Source organism: Mytilus trossulus, chromosome 4, assembly GCF_036588685.1.
Source record: "Mytilus trossulus isolate FHL-02 chromosome 4, PNRI_Mtr1.1.1.hap1, whole genome shotgun sequence".
Lineage (NCBI taxonomy): Eukaryota > Metazoa > Mollusca > Bivalvia > Mytilida > Mytilidae > Mytilus > Mytilus trossulus.
In genome coordinates this window covers 17,258,916-17,285,185 of record NC_086376.1, presented here as the reverse complement: position 1 = coordinate 17,285,185, position 26,270 = coordinate 17,258,916, and the positions used below count along the sequence as shown (strand labels likewise).

General features: G+C 33.0%; 3 protein-coding genes across 3 annotated transcripts; all 3 read left to right on the top strand.

Annotated features, from left to right (window-relative positions):
• Positions 1 to 36: 36 nt before the first annotated feature.
• Positions 37 to 18,576, top strand: LOC134713770 (uncharacterized). The gene is made up of 6 exons (XM_063575058.1): positions 37 to 158; positions 4,102 to 4,392; positions 5,506 to 5,586; positions 16,105 to 16,395; positions 17,494 to 17,574; positions 18,039 to 18,576. The coding sequence occupies exons 1-6, from the start codon at positions 83 to 85 to the stop codon at positions 18,473 to 18,475; spliced, it is 1,257 nt and encodes a 418-aa protein (XP_063431128.1). The 5' UTR covers positions 37 to 82; the 3' UTR covers positions 18,476 to 18,576.
• A 1,879-nt stretch (positions 18,577 to 20,455) lies between these two features.
• LOC134713769 (brorin-like) lies at positions 20,456 to 21,591 on the top strand. The gene is made up of 2 exons (XM_063575056.1): positions 20,456 to 20,756; positions 21,405 to 21,591. Exons 1-2 carry the CDS (start codon positions 20,504 to 20,506, stop codon positions 21,575 to 21,577), a joined length of 426 nt encoding a protein of 141 aa, XP_063431126.1. The 5' UTR covers positions 20,456 to 20,503; the 3' UTR covers positions 21,578 to 21,591.
• A 2,542-nt stretch (positions 21,592 to 24,133) lies between these two features.
• Positions 24,134 to 25,783, top strand: LOC134713768 (von Willebrand factor C domain-containing protein 2-like). Its single transcript, XM_063575055.1, has 2 exons — positions 24,134 to 24,484; positions 25,594 to 25,783. The coding sequence occupies exons 1-2, from the start codon at positions 24,226 to 24,228 to the stop codon at positions 25,758 to 25,760; spliced, it is 426 nt and encodes a 141-aa protein (XP_063431125.1). The 5' UTR covers positions 24,134 to 24,225; the 3' UTR covers positions 25,761 to 25,783.
• Positions 25,784 to 26,270: the final 487 nt, after the last annotated feature.

Below are 26,270 nucleotides of genomic sequence, written 5' to 3'. Positions count from 1 at the left end.
CTTGATGCAACATTAAATATTTCCTTGACACGATTTTTATATTATTTATAGGAATGTTAGAAAAATTGGTACATACAGTCTTATGTTGTTAATTTTTGTGGAAATGTACAAACTAGCTAATTTAACTGTTTTGTTGTATATGACATTATCTTCTCAAGGTAAGTAGTATACATGGCATATAAGGCTTGTATTTATTAATTTATCATACAAATTACATGTTAAAAGCAAATGCTTCCTTGAATTTATTTTGAACAAACTTTTTGGGAGATGAGTGAATCATTATAGAAAGTAAAATGATCCCAGAGTGGTAATGTTTTTTGGTGTTTTTTTATTATTTTTTTAATTTTTGTTTTATGGATTTTCTTTTTAATTTTTGTTTGTTTTGTTTTGTTTTTATTCGAAATCGTGTTTAAGTTATTGATATTTTTCTTTTTGGGAAATAAAGTTCAAATACTGTCAGTTCAATATAATAAGTAAGGAAGGTAATTGAAATGAATGTTCACTTTTGCTATTGTTATAATTGCTTGATTAAAATTCGACAAAGAAATTTATGTCGATTTTTATAATCATTCATACTTTTCAGCAATTCTTTAACAGCGTCTCTTTCACGGGAAGAAAACGTTTTAGTTTTAAACTATTTCTTTACAGTAAACTACAAAATAAAACTAGACGATCAAATATTAATAGAAAAACTTTCATACTTAGCCATGCAGTTACTTACAAAGTTCCGTATAAGTGATCACAATTGAGAATAAAAATTAGGCAAATATTTAAAATAAAAAATCCTAGATGTTTAAAGAACTCGATGTAAATGTGAGAAATCTGACAAAAAAAGGTCAATTGATTCCAAATTACATTTCAAAAATAGTTTAGAAATAAAACAAAATGTAATTAGAACGCCCATCTCTATAGAACTAAAAACAAAAGTACTTGAAAGTTAAGAGTTCTGTGTTTATAGCGGCCGACAAAACGCTCACCATTGTGGTGGTGGTATGACGTAAATACTTCACTGTAGTCCTTAAGGATAAAATAACACGTCCGGGCTGAAGTATGTGCACTATTCACTTTTCACTGTTGTAGTCTGTAGTCACGATTTGGGATTTCAATGAGCGTAATCTATTATAAGGTATCACTGGTAAATTATTAAGTCAGGGATTTCGTTTCCCCAAAAAAACTTTTAACCTTTACTTTTATAGATACAAAGATTAGGTTTGCAAGTTTGATTGTACCTATAAAAAGCGAATTTCAAATATATTAGCACATTCTAAGTTTAACGTAGACGTTGTTCCAAAACCCAGATATTTATATACGGTTTTGATAAACTTATCTATCCTTTGAATACATTTATTCGAAAAAAGTTACCAATTCAAATTAGATCTTTGAATATTGTCTTTATTGGTATAATATGTAAAAGATGTGGTATGATTTCCAAAGAGACAACTGTCCACAAGAGACCAAAATGACCCAGACATTAACAACTATAGGTCACCCTACGGCCTTCAACAATGAGCAAAGCCAATATCGCATAGTCAGCTATAAAAGGCCCCGATTATACAATGTAAAACAATACAAACGAGAAAACTAACGGCCTTTATATATATAAAAAAAATTAACGAAAAACAAATATGAAACACATAAACAAACGACAACCACTGAATAACAGGCTCCTGACTTGGGACAGGCACAAACATAAATAATGTGGCGGGGTTAAACATATTAGCGGGATCCCAACCCTCCCCCTAACCTGGGACAGTGGTATAACAGTAAAACATAAGAACGAACTATAATAATCAGTTAAAAAGGGCTTTACTCATCAGATGGACAAAAATACAAGACACAAAAAGACACAATGAACAGATCTGAGAGTACTCGCAGCTATCTGATAGCTAGTTCCAAGCCACTAACAACTAATAAAAAAATCATGCATCAATAAGTATTGATTTTATTATCAGTGAATTAAAACTATATTAAATATAATTAGTATACACTTAATATGCACTACTACACTACATTCTGTCGATACCTTTATTTTTGCATGGCACAGAGTCGGTTTTTTTCGCTGACGGTAAATGAAGTTTTTATGCTAAATCCTTCGGATGTTGCGTTTCCTGATTAATATTCTAGTCCTGAATACATGATTTCCTGTATTATTTGGTATTGTCTTTGAACTAGCTGTCGGGTAACTGCGAGTCATCTCATATATGTTCTCTTTGTCTTTTTTTTGTCAGGGATGTAGATATACCCTGCAACTTTTGATCTGTGAATTTGTTTTATTTTTTTATTTTTTTTTATGTTTTGCACCGATCTGATGATAACGGACTTTCCGAATTGATTTTTCTCTGAGTTCAGTATTTTTGTGATTTTACTTTTTATTCTTATATTGTGCTGTGAACTATTGTCTAAGGTTGGGGAGGGTTGAGTGCTCACAAACATGTTTAGCCCGGCAACCTTATTTATGTGTCTGTCCCAAAAGAGGAACATGTAGTAGCTGTTGGAGACGTGACACATTTTTTTATTTTTTTTTATTAGTTAATAAATATTGGTAAAAAAAATATATTGTAATAAATTTTTCTTGTCAAAACATCATTTAACGGCCTTTAAATGGTCAAAGAATCCAGCGCTTGTCGTAATCTTTGATTTTTAATGAGATACCGGTCACGTGATCGTGATGACGTCAGTGGATACAAGCCGAGAAAATGTCTCAATGAGGACGAAGTCGATCATATTTCTTCATAATTAAACAATGGACAGTGTTAGCATCAGTTTTCAAGGCAACTCTCTAACTTTAGATATTCGACCGTATCATTTTGAGCCGTTACTTCCGTTACTTGTAGAAAAAAATCAAGTAGAAGATATAAATTCGTCATCCGATATTGACGATCTTTCAAGCAATGTCGATATAATATAAAAATACTATATCAATAATTAATTTCACCAAAAAAAAAGATACATTTCTTCCTGTTTACAAAATTTGGTATGTTTCGAAAAAGTAAGGATTTTCTTATCCCATGCATAGATTACCTTAGCCGTATTTGGCACAACTTTTTGGAATTTTGGATCCTCAAGCTCTTTAACTTTGTACTAGTTTGGCTTTATAAATATTTTGATATGAGCGTCACTGGTGGGTCTTGTGAAGACGAAGCGCGCGTCTGGCGAACTAAATTATAATCCTGGTACCTTTGATAACTATTAATGTCGTTGTTTCATATCTGTCGTATTTGGTTTCCCTGAATTATTTTGTTATAAACTAGGCCGGATGCTTTCACAATTGAACTAATTCATACTTGTCATGTCGGAGTCTTATATAGACAACTATACTAAATGGGTATTTCTAATTGTTGCAGGCCGTGCGATTGCTTATAATTGCTAACGTTCACTTCATTTGAACTTTGATGGATAATTGTCTCATTGGCAAGCATATACTACATATCTTTATTTTCATATTGTTTAAATAACGTATTATAGATGATGAAATGCAAAAAGTCTCCCATTGTTTTGTTAGGTTACTAATTCCTAAAGATAAATACACTGAAATGAAATAAGGATTCACTCCTTCAGAATTTTGGTTTATTTGTTGATAAATGAATGGGAAGGAATTATCTGGAAAATTTGGTTTGAAATGTCATTTATAATATCAGAAACACAGTACGGAAATTGTTAAATATGACAAAATTGGCCTTTTTGCTTATTGTTTGGTATACTTAGATATGAGTCAAGGTTTTACCCAATAGATTACTGCCATTGACAACTCTTCCTCAGAATTTTTTATGATATGAAAATCTCATTTATCTAAACTTTTGATATTAAAGACCATTACCATATTTTTGTTGGTGCCAAATCGGCATTTTTAGGTCGTGTATGAAACGAGTTGTATATTTTAGTTTGCGACTATAAAACAAGGTGATGCTTAGCGCTTTAAACCCAGGTTTAATCCATCATTTTCTACATAAGAAAATATCTGTACAAAGTTGAAAATATAACAGTTGTTATCTCATTCGTTTGTTGACTTTGAGCTTTTGATTTTGGTCTTGAATATTCAGTATTTTTGTGATTTTATTTTTTTCATACATATTTGAAATCTTTCATTTTTCTTATTACTAGTGCATGCATTGACAGAAATCATTGGACTAGTGGGAGAAACAGTTATCTTACAATGTCAGACGTTCGAGAACCGAAGTCAATGGATACGGGAGAATACAGTTTACGGTGATCGAGGCATTATTAATATCAATTTACCTCACAAAGACAAGTTAAAGATAGTGGGTAACATACAAAGGGGAGAATACAATTTGCAGATAGAGAATGTTTCAAGGTCAGACGCAGGAGTATACAAATGTTTCAAAACTATAGATGGAAACGTTAATACTACCGAAGTGCTTTTGAACATCGTGGGTTTGTATATGCATACTCTGATTTGCTTTGATTTGAAGTACTAATTCATCGTTTTATGTGAAACATATATATATATGTGCATATGCATTGAACAATTGCGTTGAACTTGAATTCACGTCAGTCTATTTCCGTGTATATGATTGATTATTGATATGTTTTATTAAAAATGCGAAATAAAACTTTAAGCGGCATAAGTTATAAATAAACCAATTATATAAAGCTGTGAAAATACTAAAGTTCTTAAAAAAACACATACTTTAAAAGATATATGTATACTGATACAAATAAGTATTTCGTCTTTGTGCGAAATAACCATCTTGAATGTGAGCCTTATTTTTTTTTTAAAAAGCATTGTATGAGTTATTTAGGTTTTTGTCTACCTTGCTATTGCTGACCGTATTATTATAAAAACAACTGTGTCAACCTTAAAATACTTAAGTTCGGGGTTCTTTTTTCGTAGCGAAAATGTCAATTTTCAGAAAGATTTAGGACATCAAATTGCAACTTTGGTTCGTGTTCCATTTTTCTAATTTCAGAAACTGTTTAGTCTCCGGTACATTATGAAAATAATTTATAGGGTCTTTTAGAATTTTATGGCTGTCAATGGTTATGGATGAACATCGACCTTGACCATAAAGTTTTATACTGTAAACTTAAAAACTGTGGCGTGATAAAAACAAAAAACAAAAGAAAAAGCAGAAATGTTTCTGGCTTAAAGGTGTTACTCTAATTCTTAAATGGAGTGTCGTATTCACTTCATGGGAGATATAACCATGTTCAAGTTGCTGCTTTTGGAATGGTCGTTACAAAAACGTAAAAAAATATAATAAAAAATTGAAACAAGATGTTTTCTCCTAGATAGAGAGTGCAATCACAAAAAGGAGGGGGGGGAACAATTCGAACATTCTAAACTCATTAGTCGAGAGAAACTGACAACGTTATGTCCAAAATATAAGTTTGACTAAAAGATGAATATATATCGTCATCAGACTTTATATAGAACTAAAGAATAAGAAACACAACCACCAATAAAAACTGAGAGTTATATCATATGCTTTAGAATATGAAAATCATAATAATTTTATAATGACTATTTTACCATTGTTTTAATAGATGGCATGGGTGGTGCGACAGACAAAAAAAATCTTTATACTGTTACAGAAAGATCATCAACAGAAACACATATTGATGCAGGTAAAGATATTCTTTAGGTTTCTATGCATAGGGCGTGTTTTTCTAAACTAAATTACTTTTTAATGGATTATGAATTCGAATGTGTCTCTAGAAACATAGCTGGGCAATTTTGAAAACATATTCATCAAATATGCAAGATTGTGATGAAATGTTAAAAATTGAATAAATCAGACTTTATCCATTAAAGCCCTTTATAGCTTCTTACTATACGGTTTTACTCATTGTTACGTACGCTGGCCCATAATAGTTAGTCCGTTTTGTTGATAGTTGTTTCATTGGCGACCATATCACACCACATTATCTCGTATTGATATCAATATTTTTTATTACTTACTTGTTTACGAAGTTAGGAAAAAAAATGGAATAATCTTTTTTTTCTAAGACTTCACACGATATTTGCAAAACTTACACGGCGTAACAATATTTCACAGTAATGCTTCTCGATACTTTTGTTTTCAGATATAACGCTTAGTACAATTTTGGCATATGTGACATTTATAAGTGTAATTATTTTGGTGATATTTATCGCAGCAGTCATACATCTTTGTGTTACAAAAAGGCATACCAGAAAATATTTCTTGAAGATGTCAAACAATTACAGCGAAGAAAATAGAGACAACAGAATATGTGTTTATATGAGCTTATGACTAAAATGACACAGTCATTAACAACTATAGGTCACCGTAAGGCCTTCAACAATGAGCAAAGCCCATGCCGCATAGTCAGCTATAAAAGGCCCCGATAAGACAATGTAAAACAATTCAAACGAGAAAACTAACGGCCTTATTTATATAAAAAAAAATGAACGAAAAACAAATATGTAACACATAAACAAACGACTGTAACAGGTTCGATTCTTGGATAAAGATATAACAAACTCTGTTTAGGGTTCGGATTATTTATTATACCAGTAGTATACAAATAAACTCTGAAATAACAATATCACAATTATAAATAACAGATCTATTATAAAACTCAAGTACCCTAAGTTATACATTATCACATATAGTTATGGTAAAATACAATGCACTTTAATACTGTGTACTAAACAGCTATTACATATTATAGACTATCAGTGAGCTGATGTTACATGTACTTTCATTTCTCATTGTGAAACACTACACAAGAATGTAACCCATTATCGTAAATAATGTACTATATAGTGTTTACTGGTTTACTATGTGTACGGTACAAAACTAAAGTTAAAACTGCAAATATAACATTTAACTGATCGGAACATAATATATTGTTTGTTCTTTACATACAATTACGTTACAACAATCGTCGAATTGTAAATACTATTTTCATAAAGACTAATTAAGCCAATATATATTAAATATGCTTAAAACCGCATATTTAAAGGGAAATAATTCATAACGTCTTGTTTACAACATTACATAGTTAAAAATAGATTGACTCTTACCACTTGTGGAGTGAGTTTTTACTGGCAAGGACAAGGCACAGTTCACAATGTATATTCTGTATATAATTACATCAATGGAGTCCTAAAACCAAAATGCAATCATAAACATTCGGACTCATAAAATATTAAAACATACGATATGACAAAATAACTCAAGTTCATTTATAGTTATACTTCTATCATTACAATGTATAATATAAATGTACAAATAAATATCAACTTTATCTCTTTTCCTTATTTTGTCTAATATGCCGCCATTTATGAAATATAAATTATCTGTGTCAATAATCAAATAGCTAAGCAACTATCTAGTTCTACCGTGACAAATTAACGGTAGATAATAAAATACATGTAGCACGAAGCTAAATAAAAGATTCTCGGGTACATCTATCATACTTATGTAATAACCAAACTTTACGAGGAGAACGAAGTCATACAATAGAAACTTTGCTAAATTTATCATTTACATGTGAAAAATACTAATTATACAATAAAGAAGTTAACTTACATCAATATGTAATATGTTGTGTCCACAATGAATTAAAACCATAACACAGTTATATAAATCGGGATACAATATAATGCGACTGTAATTGTCAAGTTCCCGTGCAAATTATACCTGGTCAATACAAAATATAAATTGACCGCGAAATCACAATGACCAATCAAATACGTAATTTAAAGTAAGAACCTTTTGAATATTCATGAACTCAATATAAAAAGTAAAGTGTAGATTTGATTTAAATAATAATATTCCTTTATCAAAATTCTAGATTTAAACGTTATAATAAATGCAATTAATTAAAGAATTTTAAAGATATTTTTACTATTATTTTATAGGCGTAAAAATGACACTACTACATTCTCCCCTCTGTTGAAGAAAATGACTTCCATGTCATTGTGTCTTTCTCCCCTCTTATGACCTTGTCGTCCTCGTCAAGCTGTTTACATTTCAACTGTTCTCAATAATCTTGATGATAGCCCTCGATAGTTCAATCTCTAGACCTCTAAAACGTCCTGTTTCTGCCTGACTTTCTAACCAATGTACTTTAGCTAACCAATCTGGTTTAGTTGTAGCCTGCTTTGTTGTAGTTACATAATCTTGCAGGTACTTCGGTGGTTTTCGATTTCTCTGAGGTCTAGCAAGTGTGGTAGGTTCTGGTATGTGCCGTGGTGGTGTAGGTAAGTATCTACGTCTTCTTTCTCTTACTGGTTGTACTCTTGTAGTTTCATCATGTGTGGGTTCATCTGCCATTTCATCTAGAGATGGATCCTCCGTCAACGCACTGCCATTATCTGATTCTAAAGTGTCATCTTCAATATTTTGACCAGTCGCTGCAGGTTCAACATCCTCTGTTCCAGGGTTAGGTTCTTCAGCATTTACTATATCTGAAGGTAAAGCGTCCTCTACTAAACCATTAACCTGGCTACTACCAACGGCATCAAGATCGTCACCCGTGTCGCTGATAGTTACATCATCTACCCTAAGTCTTTCCACCATATCTGCTTCACTGTCAGTGTTGCTAGGTGTACTCCTCCCTGTCTCTATTATCCAATACCCCTGCTCCGACTCCTCATCTGATTCCGATGCAGACATCTTTTCAATGCTGTTCCCAAAAGACTTCGTCGGTGGTCGTCCAGACCTCAGCGGTTTACGCCTCTGTCTAGGTGCAGGAGCTATCTCAGACTCAACAGTCTTTGGCAGAAATCCAATTGGAAGTAGAAGATTGCGATGAAGTGTCTTCTTCCTTCCAGTTCCGTTTTCTTTCTTGACCTCATACACAGGTATCTCTTTGTTAGGCTGATTAACAATCTGGTATGGATCTTCTTCCCACTTGTCAGCTAGCTTATGTTTCCCGTCGAAGGCCAAGATCTTTACTAAGACTCTGTCGCCGGTTTGTAAGATGGCTGATCTAGCTTTCTTGTTGTAGTTGTATTTCTGTCTATCTTTCCCTATTCTCGAGTGTTTTGTTGCCAACTCGTATGCTTCTTTCAATCTTTTCTGTACAGTTTCAATATACTTCGTCACTGCTGGTTGCTTCTGTTCATTACCAGGAAGGTTGAAGGCGATGTCAATCGGTAATCTTGGTTCTCTACCAAACATAAGGAAGTAAGGTGAGTATCTGGTAGTTGTCTGTCTAGTGCAGTTGTAAGCATGTACCAATCCAGCAATATGTGCTTTCCAATCTTTCTTCTGTGTTGTTTCCAATGTACCTAACATACTCAGTAATGTTCGATTGAAACGCTCTGTAGTACCGTTGCCCATAGGATGGTAAGGTGTAGTACGTGATTTCTGCATGCCTGTGATGTTACATAGTTCTTTAATGATGTTCGATTCAAAGTTGGCACCTTGGTCACTGTGAATACGTTCTGGCAATCCGTAATGTACTACAAAGTGGTTGAAAAATGCTTCGGCGGTAGTCTTTGCTGTTTGGTTCTTCGTTGGAATTGCCAAGGCATACCGGGTAAAGTGATCGGTAATGACAAGAACATTTTCAAACCCTCCTTTGGATCTTTCCAGTGATAAGTAGTCCATGCATACTAGTTCAAGTGGTTGGTATGTTTCAATACTAACTAGTGGTGCTCTTTCGTTAGTTGGTGTTTTTCGTCTTATGCATCTGTTGCATTGTGTAATCCACTGATCTACATCTCTTGTCATCCCATACCATACAAATCTATCTCTTATAAGTGACAATGTCTTGTCTCGTCCTTGGTGGCCCATGTCATCGTGAAGTGCTTTCATGACTTTCGGAACGCAAGTTTCTGGTAAAACAAATTGCTTAACTGTCTGGCAATCAAATGTAGCTTCTCTGAATAGAATACCATCTTTCAGTTGTAACTTGTCGAAGTTGTTAATGAACCATGTATTCTCTGCTGATCTTTCTAGTTGTTCCTTGTTTGGTTTGCGGTGTTCGGAGACCCAATAAATCCATTCTTTAATTCTGTAATCGCTCTTTTGTTCTGATTTGATGTCAACCAAATGCTGTGCTGGTAACGATGTATCATCAACAGTTGCAAGAGTATTCATCGACAAAGTATCGACGAAAGGTTGAGTATGCTGTAGATTGCAGATGGCTTTGACAGAAGTAGCCTCTAAGTTGGATGGTGAACGTCCAAGTAACTCGGGCAATCTTGATAAAGAATCAGCATCGGCATTCTTGGAACCTGGTCTGTACATGATGTTAAAGTTGTACGATGCTAATGCTGCAATCCAACGGTGTCCAGTTGCATCTAGTTTGGCTGATGTTAGCACGTATGTAAGAGGATTATTGTCTGTCAATACTGTAAAGGTGTTTCCATATAAGTAGTCGTGGAATTTCTCGGTGACAGCCCATTTTAATGCCAAAAATTCTAATTTATGTACAGGGTAATTTCGCTCGGTCTTACTGAGTCCTCTACTGGCGTAAGCAATGACACGCTTCTTGTTTTCCTGTTCTTGATATAATACAGCTCCTAAACCTTGCATGGATGCATCAGTGTGTAACTCAAACTGTTTGTTGTACCGTGGAAAACCAAGTATAGGTGGTGAAGCAAGTGCTGTTTTGAGTGTCTGGAAAGCTTGTTCTTGAAGATCTCCCCATATCCATGATTGACTGTTTGGATCTCGAGGTTTTGGCTTGCGTTTCTTTGACGAGCTTTTCGGTGGAGGCATTAAGTCGGTGAGTGGTCTTGCTATTTTAGAAAAATCTTTAACAAACTTTCGGTAGTATCCTACAAAACCAAGGAAACGACGGACTTCTTCTGGTGTTGTTGGACGTGGCCAGTTAGTTACCTTGTCTATCTTTGCAGGATCTGGTTGTATTCCATCTTTGGAGACGATATGACCTATATATTTGACTTTCTCTTGAAGGAATGAGCATTTCTTTGGCGATAATTTCAGGTTGCTTTCTCTTAATCTCTGTAATACTTTCTCTAATCTTACTAGATGTTCCTCATACGTATCGGAGAATATGATTAGATCGTCTAAATAGATGAAGCAGATATCAAGATGTAGGTCTCCTAGTATCTCTTCCATTAGTCTCTGATATGTCGCTGGACTGTTGACTAATCCAAACGGCAAGCGGTTAAATTCATAAAAACCTAGTGGACCGACAGTGAAAGCTGTTCTCTGCTTATGGGACTCTTCTACCTCTACCTGATGGTACCCGCTCTTCATATCCAGTACAGTATATAGCGTATTACCTCCAAGAGCGTCTAGTATCTCCTCGCTGCGTGGCAAAGCGTAGGAATCCTTCACGGACCTTTGATTAAGTTGTCTGTAATCAATACACATTCTGAGTTTCCCATCCTTCTTTCGACAAAGTACCACATTAGATGACCAAGGTGAGTGTGAACGTCGTATTATTCCAGCTGTAAGTAGTTGTTGTAGATGTGTACGAACTTCATCAAACATGGCTGGTGGTATACGCCTATGTCTCTGCTTGAACGGTGTATCATCAGTGAGATCAATTCTATGACGAACTGCATCTGTATGACCAATGTCGGTGTCTGACATACTAAAAACATCTCTATACTGTCTAAGTAGTTGTTTACCTTTCTCTAACTGTTCATCACTGAGTACGTCTGTTGGTAAGTGAACGTCATTCAAAACATCATAATCTGTACCATCTGGTGTTTCTATATCAGCAATTGAGACAGGTTGCAGCTCACATAGGATAGCGTTCGGTGAAACTGTTATGGTTCTCGTTGTAACATTGCTGATATGTACAGGTACTAATCTGTTATCTCTGTATTGGTAGTTGACAAGAGTTGGAGCTATGTCTAAGTCTTCAGGTACTGCTGCCTTATGTGTTGGTTGAAGTATTCCACATACAGGGTGGTACGGCAACTCATGGTCCATATAGCCTTGAAGCATAACATCTTTATTCGGTGGAATGCGAACAGTCTTTCCCTCTGCGCATTTAATCAATGCTAACCTGTTGTTTCTCTTGTTGAGTTCTTTCTCTCTGAGTAAAAGGCATCGAAACGTCATATACCATGGTGTAATCAAGTTGGCGTTTTGCAAAAACCGATGACCAAAACGTTGTTTCACATCATCCATAGCTCTATGCAATACGTTGGTACCAAGTAGCAAAGGCACGGCCTTGTTGTAGTTGCTATCAGGAACTACTAGTAGTAAGCAAGGTTGTGGTAAATCTGATGGTGATGCTCCAGGTAATTCTAAGTCGACAGTGATGTAACCATGATACGGTAAGTTCTCTCCATCAGCACATTCAATGTGTAAAATACGGTTAAGTGTCTGTATAGTATGATCAGGTAAGTATTTTCGATGAAATGACTCGCTGACAGTGCTAACTGTGGAACCTGTGTCTAATAAAGCTGTAGCTGGAATACCATGTATCTTAACAGTGACTTCGTTGGTGTTACCTATTAGTTGGTCAGTGACATCTTGTGTTGACTGTTGCTGTTGGTATGCATATGTTCTATCTTCAGTGTTGATCTGCTGGAAGTTAAAGGCTTGTCGTGAATGGTCTAATCGTATACGGCAACCAATGGCTATGTGATCAAGTCCTCCGCATCTATAACATACAATAGGATCTTTTGGAATAGGAGTTGCAGTAGGTGAGTAGTTTTGGTTGGCTTGGTTGTCAAAGTCGTTGTCCCAGTAGGGTCGTTGTCTACGTCTACGACGATGGCGTTTCTTCTTTGGACCATACTGTTCCATGACTAATTGGAAGAATGTAGTAGCCCCTTACTTAATAAATGCCAACAACAAAACCGAAAATGAAAAACAAAATACTTTCACTTCCAAAAGCCTATGTCTATCAAAGGTGTTTCAAAACAAAAATTATGTAATACAACTATAAACTACATAACCACCACACTAGAGTATCATAATTACAGTTAATCAAAATGGTAAATTTTAATCAATAACTAATACTCAATTCTACAATTACTAAAATACAAACAAATTATATCAAATACACATGAGTATGCATTGATAAATAAGTACTACCAAATATTAAAATGATTTAGCCTCATATGCAAATGAGTGCACCTCAATCAAATTATATTTGTAATTGAATAAATTAAAATAATTCAACAGTCACTTATTTTAAATCTATTTAATCAAACTATAGATTTTTCAAACTCTGTCTAAGTTCAACACAGAGTAAAGGTACTATATACTATAACTGTATACGATAGTGTTGCTTTCTGTATAAAATGTACTTTTAATGTGTAAAAATATAAGTCAATAAATTCTACAAGTACATCTGCACTCTCCTTTAAATGTAAACAATCAATCACCAAGTGATGCTAATGTTCAATAAACAAAAATAAAAAAAAATAATGTTCGAATGTAAAATGTTTAAGTATGAAAGGTCAATATGTAGGACGTTAACAAAAAAAATTCAAAGTCCAAAAGTGTATGAATGAATGAACAATGTCAATGTGTAAAAAATGTTTAAGTGTGACTAAGTTCAAGTTGAACTGTGGTATACCAATAACACTACATGTATGTATGTATGTATGCTATCTATCAATGTATGTTGCTGTAATAAGTGTTGATGTTGCAATACGATATAGTAATGGACCAATGTATGCTATCTAATTAAAGTCTTCTTTATGTAAACAAATTAATGTATGTGTAAAATGTTTTTTCAAAGTGTGTAAGCAAACTATTTCAGTATACAATTATAATATATATATAAGTAAAAAGCCTACCTTATAAAGCTAAGTTACTTTTCCAATTCCAATCACAAAAATAAGAATTAATTTAAACAACAAAAGTTCTATTTTCAATTAAGAAAATCTAAAAGTCTAAGTTACTAAAAGTAACTTCCGGTTTCACAAATCTTCATAACTGGAACACGGTATAAAATGTTAATGTAAATAAACACATGTGGACATCAACGGATGTAAACACTGGCACGTGCATCTTCGGACATCTGCGCATTGTTGGTAAACAAACATCACGTGGTCTCGTCTGTCGTCTGCTTCGGTGATCACACACACACACACACACTGGTACCCTAATTCGACTGTGCCATCAATCCATTAAACTACGTTGGGCGCCATTTTGTAACAGGTTCGATTCTTGGATAAAGATATAACAAACTCTGTTTAGGGTTCGGATTATTTATTATACCAGTAGTATACAAATAAACTCTGAAATAACAATATCACAATTATAAATAACAGATCTATTATAAAACTCAAGTACCCTAAGTTATACATTATCACATATAGTTATGGTAAAATACAATGCACTTTAATACTGTGTACTAAACAGCTATTACATATTATAGACTATCAGTGAGCTGATGTTACATGTACTTTCATTTCTCATTGTGAAACACTACACAAGAATGTAACCCATTATCGTAAATAATGTACTATATAGTGTTTACTGGTTTACTATGTGTACGGTACAAAACTAAAGTTAAAACTGCAAATATAACATTTAACTGATCGGAACATAATATATTGTTTGTTCTTTACATACAATTACGTTACAACAATCGTCGAATTGTAAATACTATTTTCATAAAGACTAATTAAGCCAATATATTAAATATGCTTAAAACCGCATATTTAAAGGGAAATAATTCATAACGTCTTGTTTACAACATTACATAGTTAAAAATAGATTGACTCTTACCACTTGTGGAGTGAGTTTTTACTGGCAAGGACAAGGCACAGTTCACAATGTATATTCTGTATATAATTACATCAATGGAGTCCTAAAACCAAAATGCAATCATAAACATTCGGACTCATAAAATATTAAAACATACGATATGACAAAATAACTCAAGTTCATTTATAGTTATACTTCTATCATTACAATGTATAATATAAATGTACAAATAAATATCAACTTTATCTCTTTTCCTTATTTTGTCTAATATGCCGCCATTTATGAAATATAAATTATCTGTGTCAATAATCAAATAGCTAAGCAACTATCTAGTTCTACCGTGACAAATTAACGGTAGATAATAAAATACATGTAGCACGAAGCTAAATAAAAGATTCTCGGGTACATCTATCATACTTATGTAATAACCAAACTTTACGAGGAGAACGAAGTCATACAATAGAAACTTTGCTAAATTTATCATTTACATGTGAAAAATACTAATTATACAATAAAGAAGTTAACTTACATCAATATGTAATATGTTGTGTCCACAATGAATTAAAACCATAACACAGTTATATAAATCGGGATACAATATAATGCGACTGTAATTGTCAAGTTCCCGTGCAAATTATACCTGGTCAATACAAAATATAAATTGACCGCGAAATCACAATGACCAATCAAATACGTAATTTAAAGTAAGAACCTTTTGAATATTCATGAACTCAATATAAAAAGTAAAGTGTAGATTTGATTTAAATAATAATATTCCTTTATCAAAATTCTAGATTTAAACGTTATAATAAATGCAATTAATTAAAGAATTTTAAAGATATTTTTACTATTATTTTATAGGCGTAAAAATGACACTACTACACGACTACCACTGAATTTACAGACTCCTGATTTTGGACAGGCAAATACATAAATAATGTGGCGGGGTAAAAAATATCAGCGGGATCCCAACCCTCCCACTAACCTGGGACATTGATATAACAAAACAACATAAGAACGAACTATAAAAATCAGTTGAAAAAGGCTTAACTCATCAGATGGACAAAAATGCAAGTGGACGTGGCCGGGTACTTAGATATGAGTCAAGTTTTTATCCAATAGTTTACTGCCATTGACAACTCTTCCTCAGAATTTATATGATATGAAAATCTCATTTATCTAAACTTTTGATATTAAAGACAATTACCTTATTTGTGTGGGTGACAAATCGGCATATTCTGATTGTGTATGAAACGAGTTGTATATTTTAGTTTGCGACTGTCAAACAAGATGAGGCTAAACGCTTTAAAACCAGGTTTAATCCACCATTTTCTACATTAGAAAATATCTGTACAAAGTTGGAAATGTAACAGTTGTTATTTTATTCGTTTGTTGTGTTTCAACTTTTGATTTTGCTATTTGAGTTGAACTTTCAGTCTTGAATATTCAGTATTTTTGTGATTTTCCTTTTTTTTCACACATATTTGAAATCTTTCATTTTTCTTATTACTAGTGCATGCAATGACAGAAATCATAGGACGAGTGGGAGAAACAGTTATCTTACATTGTCAGACGTTCGAGAACCGAAGTCAATGGATACGGGAGAATACAGTTTACGGTGATCGAGGCATTATTAATATCAATTTACCTCACAAACACAAGTTAAAGATAGTGGGTAACATACAAAGGGGAGAATACAATTTGCAGATAGAGAATGTTTCAAGGGCAGACGCAGGAGTATACAAATGTATCAAAACTATAGATGGAAAAGTTAATACTACCGAAGTCCTTTTAAATATCGTTGGTTTGTATATATGCATATTTTGATTTGTTTTTATTTGAAAGTACTAATGCATTGTTTAATGTGAAAGTTATACATACATTTACATATGCCTTTAACAATTGCGTTGCACTTGAATTCACATCAGTTTCTGTCTCGTTATATGATGAATGCTTGTCATAATTATTGGTATGTTTTACTACAAATGTAAAAAATGTTGTTATCGACATAAGTTGTAAATAAACAAACAATATATTACTGTTAAAATACTAAATTGCTTACATTAAAAACAAATTGTCAACACCATACTATAAAAGATATATGTCTACTGATACAAAGAAGCATAATTCTGCGAGTATTTCGTCTTTGTGCGAAAATTACCACTTTGAATGTGAGTCTTATTTTTGAGAAAAAAAGCATTGTATGAGTTTTTTCTCTATTTTGTTTAGTTCTTGATACTATACCCTCTGTTACTGACCCTATTGTTATAAAACAAAACTCTGTCAACTTTTAAATACTTAAATCCAGGGTTCATTTTTCATAGCAAAAATCTTAATTTTCAGAAAGATTTGGGACATCAAATTGCAACTTTAGTTCGTTTTCCCATTCTTCTAATCGCAGAAACTACCACGTCTTCGGTACATTATGACAATATTTTAACGGGACTTTTAGAATTGTCAATGGATACGAACGAACATCGACCTTGACCATGAAGTTTTATACTGTAAACTTAAAAACTGTGGCGTGATAAAAATAAAAAAGACTAAAGAAAAAGCAAAAATGTTTCTGGCTTAAACATGTTAAAGGTGTTGCTCTTTTTAAACGTAAAAAAATACAATAAAATCTTGAATTCAGATTTTGTTTATCAAATGTTTCTCCTAGGTAGAGAGTGTAATAAAAAAAAAAGAGTTTTACAATTCGAATGTTCCAAACTCATTAGTCGAGAGAAACTGACAACGTTATGGTCAAAATATAAGTTCGACTAAAATATGTATATCTTCATTGAACAGTATATAGAACTAGCAACACGACCACCAACAAAAACTGGGAGTTATGTCAATTGCATTGAAATATGAAAATTATCATAATTTTATAATGATTATTTTGCCATTGTTTTAATAGATGGCATGGGTGTCGGGACAGACAAAAACACACTGTATACTGTTACAGAAACATCATCAACAGAATCCCATATTGATGCAGGTAGTGATATTCTTTAGGTTTTATGAATAGGGCGTGTTTTTCTAAACTAAATTACATTTGATTGATTATGAATTCGAATGTTATCTAGAAACACAGCTAGGCAATTTTGAAAAAAAACATTCATCAAATATACAAGATTGCGATGAAATGTAAAAAATTGAATAAAATCAGACTTAATCCATTAAAGCCTTTTATAGCTTCTAACTATACGGTTTACTCATTGTTACGTACGCTGGCCTATAATAGTTAGTCCGTTTTGTTGATACATTGTAGTTGTTTCATTGGCAACCATACCACACCACATTACCTCGTGTTGATATCAATATTTTTTATTCCTTACTTGTCTGCGAAATTAGAAAAAAAATGGAATAAACTTTTTTTTTTCTAAGACTTCACGATATTTGCAAAAATTACACGGCGTAACCATATTTCACGGTAATGCTTCTCGATAATTTTGTTTTCAGATATAACGCTTGGTACAATTTTGGCATATGTGACATTTATAAGTGTAATTATTTTGGTGATATTCATCGCAACAGTCATACATCTTGGCGTTACAAAAAGGCATACAAGAAAATATTTCTTAAAGATGTCAAATAATTACAGCGAAGAAAATAGCGACAACAGAATAGGTGCTTATGAGCTTATTGAAAGAAATGTTTCCACCGTTACAAACCAAGACGTAGAAAACAGAGCCGAAAAGAAATTAAATGACACCACTGTTGACACTACAGTGATCGCTGACAATACCAAGGTCAAGGAATACTTAGAAATGACACCAGACAATGTAATGTTACCAATGAGAAGTGTTAATGTAAATCAGGATGGTACCGGGAATTCGTACCTACTATTACAAGACACCCGACTGGCGGAACCAAATCATTATAGCATGTGTACATAATCTACATACACTTTTAAACTGTTTGTACTAAATAATGTTTTCATTGTTGTTTTGTTATATATTTGTTTCTTCCTTTTAGTTGATTAAAATTATTAAATTTACTTGTTTTTCAAGTACTTGTTACAATTGTTAGTGTTTATTGTATTATTCATGACCTCTTAAAATCAAAATCATGGATCAAGGACGAATAACGTTCAACAATGTAATCTCTTTCCTTTTTAACTCACCTGGCCCGAAGGACCAAGTGAGCTTTCCTCATCTTTTTGCGTCCGTCGTCGTCGTCGTCCGGCGTCGTCTGTTAACTTTTACAAAACTCTTCTCCTCTGAAACGACTGAGCCAAATTAAACCAAACATGTCCACAATCATCATTAGGGTATCTTTAAAAATGTGTCAGATGACCCCGCCCACAAACCAAGATGGCCGACATGGCTAAAAAATAGTATGTAGGGTAAAATGCAGTTTTTGGCTCATTTTTTTAAAAACCAAAGCATTTAGAGCAAATCTTACAGGATAAAATTGTTCATTAGGTAAGATCTATCTGGCCTAAAATTTTCAGACCAATCTGGCAATCCGGTGTTGGGTTGCTGCCCCTGAATTGGTAATTTTATGAAAATTTGGCAGCTTTTGGTTATTATCTTGAATATTAGTATAGATAGAGATAAATTGTAAACAGAAATAATGTACAGCAAAGTAAGACCTACAAATAAGTCGAACGATCAAAATGGTCAATTGACCCCTTAAGGAGTAATTGCCATAATAGTCAATGTTTAACAAAATTCATAAATTTTGTAAATTTTTGTAAATTTTTCCACTGTAACTACTTGACCGAGTTCATTATAGATAGAGATAATTATAAGCAGCAAGAATGTTCAGTAAAATAAGATCTACAAACACATCACCATCACCAAAACACAATTTTGTCATTAATCCATTTGTGTCCTTTGTTTAATATGCGCAAAGACCAAGGTTAATGACACCGGCTCTTAAGAGCCTCTGGTTTTTAATGATATTGAATTAAATGTTTATACTTGAATTTATTGTATCCCGAATACGAATCCCCTTGTCCGTCAATTGGTGTCTTCCCACTTTTCCAAACTGATTATTTCGGACAGTTCTATAGCAATTTGCTTACTTATTGAATAATAACGCAATCAAATGTATATATATTATTTTTAATTAGATTTACACTTTTCTTATGTATTATTGAACGATATAACTTCTTGTTAAGTCGGTGGCTTGTTTTTCTGCAAATATTTTGAAATTCTGGGTGTTGTATTTATGTCATGATGTCTTATTTAATTACTGTATATGGTGTTACAGGTTTAACCCCGCCACATTATTTATGTAAGTCAGGAGCCTATAATTCAGTGGTTGTCGTTTGTGTATGTGTTACATATTTGTTTTTCGTTCATTTTTTATATAAAAAAGGCCGTTAGTTTTCTCGTTTGAATTGTTTTACATTGTTATATCGTTGTCTTTTATAGAGGACTATGCTAAATGGGCTTTGTTCATCTTTCGACATTTCTGTGTAATTATTACTATTTTGAGTATCTGGTATAAACAATAAATATTTTACAAACTTTGTAAATTTGTTCACTTCTACATGTAGTTTCTTGGCAATTTAGAGTATGCTTTATAGTATAGTCACATGTCTTTTGTGGAAAACTGTATGTTGATCTGTTGTGTTTCTGTCATATTGACCCAACTATGATTTTATTCATATAACTAAATTTACCATAATTCATGATAACCGCAAAGTTCGCATGAAATTTAATTAACGGTGTTGTATTAATTTTTATTCCGATCCGCTTTTAATCATTAAAAAAATATATTCATTATGAACAGTTTGTTTTATTCATATGTATCATACATACACGTGTTAATTAAGAACTACATACAATTTGTTTTCTTTCGTTTATTCTAAAGATTGGGATAAATTTCTCATAATAAGTCAACAGTAGTGTTATACAATTATTGGTTATTCTTATCTTTCGTTACCTATATCTAATGAACTACATTTAGACAAAATGTTGAAGTATTTCTTCATTCTAACGTCTTGTTGTATAATTCCTGTACTAATCGTGAATGCTATACCACAAACTTCGGGATGTTTTAAGGATGGAAAATATTACCAAGACGGATCCAATTTTCAACCCAGACCATGTGAACATTGTAGCTGTAACCAAGGAAACGTTAGTTGTACCGTAGCTGAGTGTTTGGTGACACTTTGTGTTGATCCAATTAATGACCCGAACATGTGCTGTCCTGTGTGTCCGAACGGTAAGTGTATTCCTTATGTGTGTCAACGTATATATGGTTAAGAAGTGCCTTGGTAGTTGTAGTTTCAAAATTTTATTTACCATTTAGTACAGGGTACTTGATTTTTTATAATTGCGGAAGAAGGTAAGATATATGAATAAATCTAGCACCCGAAAGTATACAAGAACTTCTCTTGTTTATTATATAGTATAAAGCGAACCTACCTGGACTGTTTTCTTCCATCAAGAATTTTCTTTTCAAAATAAAAACTGGAGATGCATAGATACCAAAAGGGTATTGAAACTCATAAGTCCAACAAACTGGCAACGTCATAGCAAAAAAATAACACTAAATAACCATAAGACAAACTTCATTCTGCAAAACACAACTTAGACAACTAAACACTGAGCCAGAAGAAACCCAACAAAACCGGGGGTAATATCATGTGCTTCGGTAGTGTTGGAAGAACCTATAAGTTCACACTTGGGGATAGGTTAAAATAACATACTACAATGCGGTTTAATACAGTTACATGATGGAATTTAAGTTTAAATAGTACCTAAAATTATCAATTTTGTAAAAACATCAGAAAAAATACTTTCATATGAGTAGTTTTATCAACAAACTCGTAAGGATTCTGTAAACTATTATATGTATCTTTAATTCCAGGACGTAATTGTTTGGCGCGAGATAGAATCATACCAGCTGGTAGGAAGGTTTACCTGAATGAGCATACAATATGTCAGTGTCCAGACAGAATATCGCTCGACATGACAGTGTTGGTGGCAACTTGTTATCAAACAGTTGACAGTCTTCCTATTCACAAGGTTGTTGGGAAATAAAAATAAAAACTTAATTTATGTCTTCGTATATTTGTTTTATCAGTCATTATCAGGACAGTTTTTTTTAATTGGTTGCATATGTATAACTGTTTTATTTTGGTCATATTTTAATGTCAGGGTCATGTTGCCGATCATCGACTTTTTGTTGGTATAACAAAACATATCCATCATGGTCTCGAATTTATTTTTAATTCTAGCCTTTCTGTTTTTACCACGATCAGTGGAATAGCAAAGTGCATTCGTTAAAAATCAGTTTAGATAAGCACTGTACTCTTATATCGGTATGACGGACGACAAACCGTGAGTACAGCTAAACCAATGATGTATGTAACCGTGTTGCACAAATGTAGATGAAAGATATACTTCTTCTGAATTCAAATAACTATTGAGCAAAAAAATCGAAAGTACCAAAACATACTTGAATTTCACTATAAACGACTATACATAATTGATATTGGTCCGACCTCTTTTGCTGTTTCATAATATAAAGATTTCTTGGTATTTAATTTGGAATTTTTTTTAATTATTTTTTTTTCTCAAAAACTCAAAATGCTTTGATAATTCATACAGTTCATACAAATATCATGATCGTAGCATTTAGACAAGATGCTTTTGTACACAATTGTATTGACGAGGCTCGATATTTAGTTAAGAATTAAACTCCAATTGATGGTAGACATCGTCTAGTTTTTGGTTGGGTTCGTGTTGTTTATTCTTTAGTTTTCTATGTTATGTCATGTGTCATGGTGTTTGTTTGTTTGTCCTTTCCATGGCGTTGTCAGTTTATTTTCGATTTATGAGTTTGACTGTCTCCCTGGTATATTTCGTCCCTCTTTTAAACAAGCATTGAACACTGTGAATTTAAGATGGAGACAACGATAACAGCAGTTTTGTATTTGTTTCGTCAATAGGTTGTAAAGATTTTGTAGAATGAAAGAATGACCATATATTTTCTTTTCTATCAAATACAAATTCTGATTGAAATGCCACTAGTCACTATATAAAAATGAAAACAACACTTTACAAGTTACATGCGTCCGAGGCTCCTTTCTGGGGATGAATACCCAAAGCCGAGTGTTAAATCACCCCTAGTTTGTGGTGGGGTTCGTGTTGCTTATTCTTTAGTTGTCTATGTTGTGTCATGTGTACTATTGTTTGTCTGTTTGTCTTTTTCATTTTAAGCCATGGCGTTGTCAGTTTATTTTCGATTTATGAGTTTGACTGTCCTTCTGGTATCTTTCGTTCCTCTTTTAGAAGCCATAGGTTAAACGAGAACCGAAACAGTCGAAGAGCTATATGACCACAAAAGAAGTAAAAAGAATAATCAAATCCGTCTAAAGAAACTTTTCCGATGGAGTAGACACAATTTAAGATCGATTTCTTGTACATCATTTCAGTATAAAAGCAGTGACTTTTGACCTGAATATACCATATATGCTAATAGTTCAATAGCAACAGTATCGATATAATGCTGTAAAAAAACACTTAGCGTCCAAATCTATTTTCTTCGTTTACCTTCATCAGAAACGCTCAAACTTAACTTACTCTAATATTAAAGATAACACTTTTTTCATCAAATTTGACATCAGGCAAAACGAAACTTAGATAGGATTAAAATGCTGAACGTATGGAAAACGGGTAATTGGTGCCAATGAAATAAAATTTTAGACAACTGTCTGAATGTTTTACACTTTTGCACCATGGTAATTGTTTTGGTAAACAGAGTTTTTTTTCTAGTGAACACAGAAGTGATAGCATATATAAAAGTATATTTCGTGTATAAACAGTTTGAAATATAAAACCTTGTAATGAAGAAATCGAATTTCCTACTTGATTGACGTTTAATATTAGCATTGATGTTACGATCATGAAACTATACAGTGACGACAATACTTGATTAATGTAAATGTACATCTTGGATACACGATTGCGCATATGACAGTGCTGTTCGAATTATGAATCTTTATAGTGAAGACTCTATACTTGGTTGGCGTAACTGTACACTGTGTGTACTCATCTGTATATATATATATACGATCGATTGACATTGTTGTTTGAAACATGACCCTTCATAGTGGAGGTCCTATTCATTTGGGTTAATGATATCAGTTTTTATTTGTAATTTGTATGTCTCATTTTCATAATTTGAAATTTCATATTTGATAAATATTCAAGATTTTCTTGTAATTATTATGAGTAAGGCCAGAACTCCGTTGGAAATTTGCGATACCTGATCCGATCATTAGCGACAGCGTGGTCATACAACAATGACTTTTTCTTTTGTGGTATCCGACATTTTTTGTTGTGACATTTACCAGGAACGGCTGTAAATTCCAGTAATTGTGGATAAATTGTTATCAGGTCTAAATACCATGTATTGTTCTTACACTTTTTTGTATTCCAAAACCCCCTTTGTAGAATAAGCTTAATTATTTTTAATTTCTTATAAACTTATCGCACTTTATCCCGCGATGGACTCTTTATTCAACATAAGCCATTTCAGCGAATTTGTAGATTACAATTATTATTTAAATCCGATGTAACTGTGATAGATAATATAACGATATTATCTGTGGATCACGTTCAACTGATAAGCATATATACGTACTCCACGAATACATAGACGAACATCGGAATCTATCGAAAACATGATGAACTTTATATTAATCAGTGTTCTTATTCTTCCACTTGTTTATTGTGTTGATCCTTTACCGTCTATATCCGTAGTGTCTGGTTGCAGTAAGGATGGTAAATTATACAAAGAAGGCGAATCTTTCCAACCAACCCCGTGTGAGCATTGCTTTTGTAATGGAGGCAGAGTATTATGTGCAATAACAGACTGTGCTATGCCATCGTGCGTAGACGCTGTGCGTGATCCTACAAAGTGTTGTTCCGTTTGTCCAAATGGTAAGTTGCAAACATCATATGACATCAAGTACATATCATCATTTTGTTTATTTTTCATTCGTTCTACCGTATAACTCTAAGCTTGTATACAAATAATTCAAACATTTGAAATAATATTATAAAGGTGACTGGAGATATCATGGCGACATTCAAAACTCACAAATATATATAAAAAAAAACGCTATGGCAAAAATTAAAAAACGCCAAAAAGAAAGACAAATCTAAAAACTACGACATAGCGTGGGGTCAACATAAACACCAATAAACACCGGGTTGAATTCATTGTTATTGAAGGATGAACAGTTCTTGTGTCACATGTGGTAACCGTCGTGTTGCTCGTGAAAAAAACAGGGAAATTGGTTAAACTGTCTGAGAATCTTTTTATTAAAAAAGATATAAAAGTTTTGAACTTTTTGTTCTAGCTTTCCTTTGATGCAAAAGACAAGAAATTCTTCCAAACACTTTAATGCCCTTTCAATGTTAACCATGTTAATATCTTAATCAATAAAATAATTAAATGCTGAAGTCAAGTATACAACAGTTTTTAGAAAATGGTCTACAACACTTGTAAAGTAATTTGTACATTTTATAAAACTATTTATATTGATTTGACGACTTTGAATCTGAATTTGAGTAAAGACAGATATTTCGTATTGTATGAGTATGATGGGTTGTCATTTATGCATCAGCAGCATGACGATAATAAAATATAGATGTCCACTGGTTAAGTTATTAGGTGACTGGTCTCACTTCAATTTACTGTACAATTTACGCTTCTTTTTATTAATTTCTGATGTAAATGTTTTTTAGTTTTGTGAGTCTTTGTTTACTCCTTGGTTTTGATTGTTATTGTCTTAATTCTTTTCAAATCACGTTACAGACTGCTTTTTCATGGTATGCATGCTTTTTGCAAAAAAAAAACCTAACAGCTACTTTTTGGTATCCCTTAGTGCGTTCTTCGACGTACTCTCCATTTTATAGCTGTAGCGTTTCTTGAATGTATGCGAAAGGTACTCTGTTAACCTGTTTGTATGATATGTTTTCTTCGATTGCTGTAGCATCGACGTTAACGCAATGTCTTTCCTCAAACTTAACTCTTGTGATTGCAGGTAGAAATTGCTATGCAGGAAACACAATTATTCAGGCAGGAAAATCTGTAAAAATAGATGACCACACGACATGTCACTGCCCAACCAGATTTGGATTTGGAATGACCGCACAGAGAGCCGTATGTGCAACCAGGGTCGATAGTGTAACTGTTAAAAGTGTAAACTGATTAAAATAGCTGTGATTTATCAATAGTTATTATGTTTCATTAATTTGCCTAGTGATTAAACAACACAGCTTTATTTAACTATAGAGTGCATCAAGAAACGTTCGTCGACCATACAATCTTTCCCGAAATCGTGCGTTACAGCCCTTGTTACCAGCTGCACTCACAATGCAATTAAAAAGAGCAACGTTGATATACCGCTGTTCAAAATTCATGAGCGATGTAGAGAAAACAAATTCGGGTTACAAACTAAAACCGAAAAAAAAACACATCAACTATAAGAGGAAGACAACGGAACAACAGAAACACTGAAGTGCAACAAAACAACCGCTATTAAATATAGAAATGGTATATTTGATAACCACTGCCATATTCCTGACTTGGTACATGATATTTTACAAAAGTCTTGGTTTTATGGCTAGCAAAATCTCGCATATATATAGCAATGTTAAAAAAATATACCGATAAAATATCAATACTACATGACAGGAATATAGTACACACAAACTCATG